At 40.6% G+C, this 11,277-nt stretch overlaps 1 protein-coding gene across 9 annotated transcripts in view; it reads left to right on the top strand.

The window, feature by feature from the left end:
• APBB2 (amyloid beta precursor protein binding family B member 2) overlaps positions 1 to 7,113 on the top strand; it is a 940,970-nt gene extending 933,857 nt beyond the window's left edge. For all 9 annotated transcript variants that reach the window (XM_069201881.1, XM_069201876.1, XM_069201871.1 and 6 more), the window contains one exon: positions 431 to 7,113. In XM_069201881.1, the coding sequence (XP_069057982.1) occupies positions 431 to 604 (174 nt within the window). In that variant the 3' untranslated portion in view covers positions 605 to 7,113. The remainder of the gene's footprint in view (positions 1 to 430) is intronic.
• The last annotated feature ends 4,164 nt before the right edge of the window (positions 7,114 to 11,277 follow it).

Consider the following 11,277-nt stretch of genomic DNA (forward strand, 5'->3'; position numbering starts at 1 on the left):
AGACGTTCCTAGCAGTTCATTTGTTTTGCTGTAAAATAAACTAATCTGTCTTGTGGTTAAAAAAAATAATAAGTTAACATGAAAGGATTCCTTTTGTATCAGTGCATGTATAAGAGAAATAACTGAATGTTACAAACATATGATGATTTAGTGTACTTTTCAGCACAAAATTATTCATTCCAGTGGAGGTGGAAGGACACATCCAAACAGCCAATAGCATGAGAGAGAGACTAAAACACCTACCTGGGCTGATCCAGGATAGGAATGCTGTCTCAAGCCAGTGGCCGATTAGGGTCAATCAAGCAAACTAATGCCTTGAAGGGGACTGACCCGCACCCCAAATGCATATTGGTGTATGGCATGCACTAATTTATGTTTTGGTACCTGTACGTGTTAACAAGTAGTTACAAATGTGTTTGTTTCATTGCAGTTGCGGTATCAGAAGTGTTTGGTTGCCAGGCCTCCTTTGCATAAAATACAGCCACCGCCTCCACCTCCCCCTCCAGACACAGTAACCCGAAGAGTTACAACAAGCGTAAAACGAGGAGTGCTGTCCCTCATTGACACTCTAAAACAGAAACGTCCTGTTCCTGAAATGCCCTAACTGCAAACCTGTAAGAGGATTCTTGAACACACTGCAATACTTTACGGGAGGTAAAGTAGTTACACAAAAGCAACACAACCCGATGCTCAGCCTTCCGTTCAGTTGCTGCTGCTTTGTCTTCGGAGAATACTCCTTATGAAAAACAATGTTAGACGAGCATGTACACTTGTCCGTCGCCACCATTGTGTAACTTGAAAAGAAGCATGAATATACATATATATATATAAATATAATTTTTATTTTTGTCTGTGAATTTCTTTATGGGCAGTGGAAGGTCTGTTTCTGCTTGTACATAAAAAGAACATTTTCGAAAGTAGACTGACGAGCAAAAAGAACATAGCCACATTTCTCACAGCGGACTGTTCCTGCAGCGCTTGGAGGCCATGCTGCTTAAGTTCCTTTGTATCTAAATCATCTTGGACAATATTGGTCGTAAGTGACTCTTGAGTCCTTATGCGCTCACTCTCTATTTTCAAATATTGGAGAAGTGCTGGCGGGCATCACTTGCCGGCTTGAAGATGCACTAGTATCCTCGCTTGTTCCAACTGGCAGATAAACTACAGAGGAGCTTTCCTTTTTGTGCTTTTTAACCAGCATGACCTCGGCACTTGGATAATGATTGGAGTAGCTTAGTCTTGTAGCACTTTAATCAGCTCTTCGGAAATCAGAACAAAAGGGAACACGTTTTAGAATCCAGGCACTTTGCGTCTAATAATTGTAGTGCAACAAGAAATTCCAAACTGGCTGATTTAAATTAATATGATCAACTCACGATCACTAAGTACTCTGACACAGAAAGATGATGGTATAATGCTGCATTTTTTCTATTTGTTCCAACAATTTCCTCAAAGTGCTGTATCTTCACCTAACCAGCCTGAATAAGTGCCAGTGGGCATTCTGTTTTCCTTTTGCTATATTAACTGAAGTGTTGCCCATCAGCTGTCCTTCTACCCCGCCCTTCTGCCTACTGTAAATGATTGTTCTAATGCACCTTTTTTTTTTTTTAATGGCTCGCAACAAAAATTTAACTCGAGATGATTGTTTGGATGAGAATATTGGCATGATGGCTCTCATGTTTGATTTCTGTCAGCTCCAATTGCCCGAGGTAGCCCAGTGACTGTATTGCAGATGCAGTCCCACAATGCACACAATAAGTGATGTGCGCTTGAGTACTGGCCCTTAAAATGTTGTTTACTTTGAGCTCATGCAATCGGAGCCCTGCATGATGCTCTAGTGGGCTGTGGAAGTAAGATCTCCTTTATCATCATCGCAGGGCATCCAGGTACTCAGATGGTTTATATGTCCTAAAAGTGGCCTTGTCTTAATTTCCCACAGATATGTTGCCTCTGATACAGTGGTTTTACGCACACCTTTTTTGCTTTTGCATTGTCACTCATATTCCTCATCATTAAGATCGAGATATTACTACTCTCACATACAAGGTCAATTGAATAATCAAACGTACATAGGCTCACCCGCAATTATTGGTCTGAGTCTCAGTTGAGGGCTCATAAAGGGGAACTGGATAATTTAAAGCCATAACTCTGTAAAGTGATGAGCAATAAGACATTTCTCCTGCCAGAAGAACTTTCTGCCATGAACCCATATGACCCACTGGAAATCAATGTTTGATAGAAAAACACAGGGATATCAGCAGAGCTAGCACACCTGATAGAGCTTGCAGCTGTGCCCTTCAGGGATGTGTTCATCATCGCGGCTTCATGTCATCTTCATGCTCACCCACTTTCCAGCCAGGCCAAACATACAAAGCAACTGGTAGAGTATAGTTAGCTGTTGTTAGTGTGCAGAAGCATGGTGCAACGGTTCTACTCTGCTCTTTCTGTGGGTAGAAAATAAGCATTGTTTTATTATTATTGGAGCAGAAAAAAAAAGCTAAATCGAGGACAGGGAAGAGAGGCTGTTAAACACGCTGTGGCAAGCTTAGAATAAATGGGGCTGCCAGCAAGCCACATGGGCAGGGACCTGGCAGAATACCTATGAGCAAGACTACACCAGTACGTGTTGTCATAAATAAACCGTTCTGATTGGTTGTCCCTGTCCCATTCTCGCATTCATGCACTTAAGTTATTTAGTAGCCAAATGACATTGCTTTTTTTATGGCCTTCATGAAATAATAATACAAACTTGTTTGTGAAACTCTCTACCAGAAGGTTGTAGAGAGGTCAGTGATCACTGAAACCCAGAGGAAGAAAGGTTGGAGATGGCTCCTACTTCCAATTGAAAGAAAAGACTGCTAGGAATGAGAACATGGCAATGACTCACGGCTGTGTAATGGCAGTGTGAGTCCTCCTTATGGGATCATCATTGGTAGTCCTAAACATTTGACTAGTCCCACTAAGATCACTTCAACTTAATATGTCTTGTTGATAAAACTGATTTTCAACTGTAGATCAAACCTGGACTTAAGTTTACTCATTTATTTTCAAAGGAACAAAATACAATAAAATAAAGGATTGAAATCGGAAAGCTAGCAGCTTCACTTCAAACCTTCAAGGTATCGAGCAGATTTGATATGACATCATGCAGTGCACATTTCTTTATTTTGAAATTAGAGAACCCAAGGACAGTAACTTAATATGATTTATCACCTTGAAGCCACAACTCGAATTATGGTGGGATGTTTATAACTTCAACGAGGATTCCCCGAGAGAGAACTAAGACTATAAGTAATCTTTCCTTCTCTGTCCTGGGGTCTTCATTGATGGCTCTACTGTTTTAAATAGAACAGTAGGCACATTCTAAATAATAGGTAACAAAAGAGGCAGTAGAATGGCAAAAAACAAGTATTATTATGTTAACTATGCAGGTTCATTAAGGAGGCCCGGCCACCTGCGGGACTTTCATTAAGTCTGAGTCCAGAAAGTAATGTCTGGTTAAAATATGAATACATCTCTAGGTCAGCACTTTCCAAATGTCCCAGTAATTCAATTTACCAAAGCTGTTGAGGCCTTTTCAACTATTGTAACATGTTTCCGCCCTGGGTTTCGAAGACAAATCCTGTTAGGTTTTTGCCAGCAAGTAGAGCAATAGGACACATAATCCACCTGGAAATTGATTGACTGGGTGAATCTAAACCTGTTCACATTGGGCCATAATTCACAAATAGTTCTTTGGATTTCAGATGACAACAGGAGCATGCAAATACAAACAAATTGCCTTCCTCCCAATAAATATCCTATCACATTTCCACCAAGCAGTAGCCATTATTGTGCAGTTTGGTGCAATTTGTGCTTCACTTATAACTTATCTTTTGGGGTGTGATTTAGGTGCAAAGATAAACGTGCAAAATATATTCCTACATTTTTGGATGTAGTCTACAGAACTGTTGCTTTGATAGTAGGAATCTAACTTGTATAATCTGATGTGTATCACAATCTGTGTCCCTAATGTGTGCCCTCGTGGACACTGTAGATGCATAGATTCTAATACCATCCATTACATTAGTCATAGGCTCATCTTTGTGACTTATGTGTAATGTAATGTTATGTGTAATAGGGTATGTTTCATTATATTTGGGATAAAGCTCTCCCTAAATGTTCATTATAAGGGCATTTATTGAAAGTTACCAAGCAGTTGTGTGATGGTATAAAGATACATGGCCTTCATGGGCACAGAACACAGAGGTGCTTTGTAGTATTCACTTTTATTCTACAGCTTGCAGGTACTACATCCCATAATCGAGGTGTGCTCCAGTTTCACCTCAGCCTTTGGCTTTTATTGAATCCGACCCAGGAACTGAATAAGGAAGCTCTGCCATAGTGGACAGGGCGTTATTGTCTGCTCTCTATTTTGGCCGAGGGGTTCGGAGGCAGCAAACCTCCATGCCTGTAGCAGCCTCATCACCCAGCTACCCAGACATGCGAAAGTCACTGGGGAGTGTGAAAACCACGTGACGAGTTTCCCCTCCTTGTAACACAATAGGTTTCCGTTCTCCATCTTGAGCAAGATGCTCGACATATCCAGAAACCCTGTGACCAGGCATATGAGCAGAAACATACTAGACTGGAGAGCTGTAGTATATGGAGGGGTGTTTTGGTACAGAGATCCTCCTAATGTTAGGCCGCTTGGCCGAGTCTGGGGTGCTGAAACATACTTAGGTGGAGAGAGTGGGCTCTAGACGTGGGGTTTTCCTGCTACATGGCCCGACCTTGGCCTAGCTCAAATGTTGGTAGCTGCTGTGCAGGTGTCGAGCGCAGCTTCCGCTGATGGTGATGGGATTCACAAATCCAGTGGCAGTGAAAGGTCGTGACTACTGTTCATTTTTGTTTGAAAGTATAGAGCTTACTTTGGAAATGGATTACAGATTTACGCCCTCGCCCCTGAAACGTTGGTTTTCTTTCATGAATGTCTGTTTTTTAAAGGCAAACCCCATGGATTGTTTAAAATGTAATTTTTGCTTTGTGCCACATGTTGTCAGCATCACCAGTCTTATACTGCATGCTAAAAGGACACTCTATATTTGCTTTAGTATCAAACGTGTACATGAGAAAGTGTCCCCTACCACTGCATTTAGGTGCTTCCACTGTCTGCCTTGCCAAAATGTAACCGTTTTTTATGGTGGCATGGCATCCATTAAAATATCTGTGATTAGCTTGTTTTAAAGCCAACACATGCAAGTGGCTCAGTGAGATTATGTCTGCTGCCCACGGAATCTGAAGCCGGAGTCACCTGTTTCAGCATCAGACTCCATTATATGTCTGTTGCCCAGGAAACAGAAGCCTGAACCACCTGCTTAAGCATCCAATTCGCTTGAGGCATTTATGCAACCGTTGGACTCGCTGTGAAGAATGGAGATGACAGCCATGATGACTAAGGGCCTGATTTAGAACGTGGCAGATGGGTTAACCCTGTCACAACGGTGACGGATATCCTGTCTGCTGAAATCTAAATCACATTGGATATAAAGGGATTTATATTTCGGTGGACGGAACATCCGTCACCGTTATGACGAGTAAACCCCATCCACCAAGTTCTAAGTCAGGCCCTAAAAGTGAAGACCGTTTTCAGATATTTTTTTTTCAACTTTTATTTCCACCAGGTATCTCTGCTTAACTTTGTAAAAAGGCTACACTTATGAAATAATGTTAAGATAATTGTCTGCCATGGCCAAAAACTGAGTGACTTGTGTGGAAATACATGGCGTTGTTTTCCTAATGTCATAGTAAGACTTCAGTTATCTATGCATTCTTTTTATTGATTATATCTGTGTAAGCAGACAGCCATGTTTACTATATCTTGTTTGTTATGTGACTTTTTTTAAATAACCTATCAAATACTGTTTAAAATATTACTTATTTATTTATTCTGTTTTTACTGAATATCCCTCAAAACAATCTTTATGTATTATCTTTGCTGGCCATCCTTTCAATAAGCCACTTTACAGAATAATCTCTTCGAACAACACATCGGCTTTTTTAAGGTGGTTTTGTAACGATTTAAAGGCACGTTTTATTGGAGTATATAGACTAAACTGCTTTGCGGTGTGTGAAGCTGTTTATTTTTTTTAATTTATCTAGTCTACAAAATACACCTGCTTGTACCACTCGCATGCCTACGCACCACTCCTGGGTGTGATGAGGTATCGAATCCAGTAATTACGGAAGCAAGAATTGCGTATTTTGAAGATACAAGTGTGTCTTTGGGTGGGTAAGTATCATTTGCGGCTGGCAGTGTGGCCAGAGATAAGAATGCCACATGCAAATAGATGTATGCCCCTACGCAGTGCCACTAAAATGCTTCTCGTGCCTGTGTCTTTAACTTGAAACACTCTCCAGTCAGAGATTATTGAGACACTTGACTGCATTCAGCGTTGTTGCCACCACTTACTGGTTCACAGAATAAACCCGAGATCATGCAGAACAGGCCCACGAGGAATTGTAGTTTAGAACCGAAGCAAGATATTTAGCTGCAGGTTCTGATGGTCATTTACCCAGAGACGAGACAAAAAACATGCTGTCTACCACAGAGCAGCAGTGGGGATGGTCATTGTTATTACTGGGGAAGAGGGGGGGGGGGGAGGGAGGGAGGAAGGGAGAGTAGGAGACGAAAGTATATTTCCTACACTGGTCACCCTGCAGCAGTGTTTTATTTTCCAAGAGTGCAAAATCCAGCTTTTGAAATAATCAGCGATTCCCTGTCGTGAGACTAGGACCTTACAAACATGTGTCCTGTCATCTTACAAAGAGGTGCCCTTCTGAAAATAAACATAGTTTGGGTGGCTTCAGTACTACTTCCATAGAAGACTAACTTTTGTCGCAATGGATTGTTGACTTGCACAGCATTAAAAAAAAGTCAGCAGAGGAAGCTAGCTCTGCCTTACTACAGCATCTTCAAACTAGTGAACATGGCAGTGCCTGTCGTCAAACCACCCGAAAGCTTGTGGCTTCGTCAAAGCGCTAAATTACACAAAAGAGGACATTCTTCCACTGTTTGCCACTTTTACACATTTCAATGTAATCTGTTGTGAGAATAAACTAAACGGAATACAACCCTTTCTTGTTTTTTTATTTTTACTGCTCTTTCATTTTTTTTTTTACATATTTGTTGATTGTGGCCAAATACAAAATGTCTTTTGCCACTATCGTGATTCTTTAAAAGAAATATGCGAATATGCTTTAAGATGAATGAATTGTATAAATGAATTTATAGTGTTGAGTGTTTAGCCTTCAGTGATGTTTCATTAGGGCTGATAGAAATTCGAAAGAAAAATGTAAACCTGCAGCAGGGCCTTTACATATGACATGGAATTGCCCAAAGATAAAAAGCAGGAACTATGATGCAAATTATGAGTGACCTACTTGGCATGGAAACGGAAAATTCAGATTGTAAAAATATGGAACCGTAAGCGAGGTAAAAACAAACTCCGTAAGCGAGGTAAACTCCGTATGCTGGTTTTTGGCGGTGCTCGCGAAGCGCAGGATTGCTTTACACTAGTTGTTCTCCAATGCACCGGGGGATATGAGATGGAAGAAAGATTATAGAATGGGCACTGGCTGATGAGCAGCACATGAAAGTGACAAGGAGAGCTAAGATAATGTAGGACTTTGCAGCATGAGGGAGATGTTTTCTAAAATAACAAACCCACCAAAAAAGAGACCATCTTGAAGGGCGACAAATGGATGTTGGGGTTTGGGTCTGCTCATGGGAAGATGTCTTGTTGAGTCCAAAGGTTAACATGAGATGCTGTTAATGGAGTGTTGTCTACTTGCTGCTGTGGTAATTTGAAGTAGAGTTGTGAAGTAACACAGTCATGGTTATGAAATACATTGTAGAGCTATGATGGGGGGAAAAAATAATAAGAAGAACTTAAAATAAATCTAATAACATAGATTGCTTAAATAGGCCATTATCCTTATATATTAATATATAGAAATATTAGCATAACAGGGCAGTAAATCGGATCTAACAATGATTTCATAAAGATTCAGTTTACACAAAAACATATTGTTGACTGGCTGTAATACTTCCCAAAGTTTTGTGAAAAAAGAAAAAAAACATGTGTTGATACAGATATAAAGAATGTGTCACGTGCAATGTATAAATAAAACAAGTATTGGCAAAGCCAATAGGTCTCACCTTTATAATGAAAGTGCCAAGCTATTCACCTTTTCAATGCTTGTTTTCAAGCATTGTTTAAAAAAGTAAAAAAAGAAACACATTTCAAAATACTGGTGGAAAAGCAAACACATGTTAAGGTGTCTCTAAACTGCTCACTGAATTCAATATTGTCAATCTTTAGAAATGGCATGGTTTACTTTTCAAATACTTTGTATTCTGGAAAAACTGAACAGAATTTAAGGAAATGCTTACCAAGGCTTACTTTACTTTCCATAGGATTCAAAAATTGAATATGTTCTAGCCGTTTGGTTCTTTGTAGTTACTCAGTGATCATATTTTTAGGTCTTCAGTAGAAGAGGCATCTACTTTTCAGTCAAGCTTAATACACCTTGTGATCAAATGGCAGCTGTGTGAATGCAACCTTCTGCCCCGCCCTCAGCACCATTAATGCCTTTTTGTGCCAAGGCCTGAGCGTTTGTGAAATTTGTGGAATGCAGGAGATAAAAACAACCCTTAATGTCTGATCTTTTATCATACCCTGGCAAAAGTACACCTGTTGTGCTTTTACAGACAAGCTGGAAGGATTTGGGAGCAACACAGAGTACGGGAGGGGGAGGGTATGTGATGTAAGAAGAGAGCATCACACGAGGGAGAGAGCAAGAAAATGCATGCAATCTCATGAAGTGCTGAGCGGAAAAATAAAAAGTAATTTCCTAAATAATGCAACCAGTGGAAGGATACAAGGGAGCCAATTAAAAAAGGCGGTAAAGAGGCTATGCTCCAGGAGGAGGTGGTGGAGCAACAAAATTAGGTAAAAGCTGATTGGTAGACAAGACCTAATGACTGGACACGTACTACTGAAAAAGGGATGGAAGCGTGTGGACACACTAATCTTTATATATATTTTTTTTATTGGAAACATGTAACACAAAAAGTTGCTGCAGACCTTGCACTGGTAGAATTTGTTATGTCAACACATTGCTCGCCTTCCTCCCCAGTCACCCCAAGGCCCATGTTCCAGAGCCACACCTCATAAATTAGAACCTTGATCATTACCCGATCGTTCATTGTCACAAATATTACCACTACGGACATTCCAACCATCCAAAGTTTCCGGGGGCAGCCTCAACTTACATAAACCACAACCTCTGCTAACATGCACCAATCCAGATCTCGTTTCCAAGCATTGATGTCTGGTGGGTGAGCGCACACCAGGATTTAACGATGTTCCTTTTGGCTACCACGAGGCCCATCGTCATCCAGAGTATAGTGGCGCTCGTGGTATCTGTGTGCCTTATATGTTCAACACACATTGTTTAACTGACAACTCTGTGCCCCTTCCCCCATTTGACCTCAGACAATCAATTACCCCACAATAGGTGTGTATATGCAGGCATTCCCACAGGATGTGGAAGGATGTGCCTGACTGTCCACTGCCCTTTAGACACTAATCATCTCCCAATTGCCCGATATGACCCATAATGGTTTTTGCCTAGTACGAACAGTGTAAGAGCTGTAGCTGAATCAAGCGAAAGACTGACTGGATAGCTTTCTCCCTAGGGGATGCAATGACCTCCTCCCATTGTACTTCTTCAAAAATATCAACATCACTCTCCCATTTTCCTGTTAACTGTTGCATAATATCCAGAGTCTTGTTAACCAGCTTTTTGTAAGTGAGTGAAATCGCTTTCTGGGGCATGTATTCAGTAATAAGTCTGTCCTCTAAAGGCGAGGTTTCGTGCAAGTCCACCCGCTTCAGGAGGGTTGCCTGCAGGACATGTCGTACCTGCAAATAGCGATGTACCTCAGTCTGCTTCATTTTATATTTCTGTTGCAGCTTGGGCTACGGAATAATCTCCCCTTGTTTCCACAGGTGTCCACCCTGGAGAGTCCTATCATGTCCCATTTGTCAAATGCCAGATGATCCTGGAGGGAGTGTAGGACCACCCTGTCCATCCATAGCAGCTTATGCACCTCCGCATAAATTGCACTAAAGTAGGAGCTGGGCACCTCATAAGTAGTGTTTTGTAATACCCATAGAAGTCGGGGTAAGGACATCATTAAGGCCACCAGAAAGCAGGAGAGCATAGAAGAAGTTCACCCATATCAAAAAATAGAAATCAGCCCATCCACCGTATGTTGTCAATTCTGTGTCATAAACGACTTAACCACAGTGAAGTCTGATATCCAGAAGAAAATGGATAAGTACTGGATAATAGACTATGTACTTTGAAACAGTACATTCTAATAAAAAGAGTATACAAAATGGCAAGAACAGGGATATAACTACATCCATGAGCGAACAATGGAAGCGAGTGCTGAAACACTAGCAGTCTAGAGAAAAGTAAAAGACCGGCATACCTAAAACAGTATGTGAGCCTTAATATATATTGCACAATCAAGGACTCCTTAGAGAACACACAGATAAGGAGACATTAACCAAAAACATAGAATGAAGAAAAGCCATGTGAACATTAGAAAGCGATGATAGTGGCGAACAATAAATAGAATCGAAGATTAAGCTACTCGCTCATTCCATTGAATGAAAACCCATTTACGAACAGTTCGGAAAGACTGGGGAGATAACCACAGCATGGGAAACAAAAAGCTTGAAAAAGAAAGACCAGCCATGAGCACATGATAGCACTAACTGAGCAGTTAGATACCCAACTATCCAGTGCTAGATGTAGACCAAAGTGCATGTTCCACCCTGTGGGAACATAGAGCAGCATAATCGGCAATGGAGCAGAGCCTTTTACTTTGTAAAGGGAGATCCAAGTCAGACCTGCATCAAAAGACAAGCAGAAAAATAGTATCTTGTGCAGAGACAACATTCAGTTGCCTTCAATGAAGATGACAATAACAATCATTGGGCATATAAAAATATTGTACCCTTGGTAAAAGAAGCAAATAGAATAAAAACATCAAGATGTTAAAAATGTATAGCCCCTGAATGGGAGTGAAAAAAACAATACGTATGCATCGCCAATCATATATTCACATATAAAAATATGTGCACACAAACAAGTACATATATATCTATATATAGACACCCATATATGTATATGTAATCATCCCATAATGTAATGAAATAT

This window comes from Pleurodeles waltl, chromosome 1_2 (genome assembly GCF_031143425.1).
Source record: "Pleurodeles waltl isolate 20211129_DDA chromosome 1_2, aPleWal1.hap1.20221129, whole genome shotgun sequence".
In the NCBI taxonomy this organism is placed as follows: domain Eukaryota; kingdom Metazoa; phylum Chordata; class Amphibia; order Caudata; family Salamandridae; genus Pleurodeles; species Pleurodeles waltl.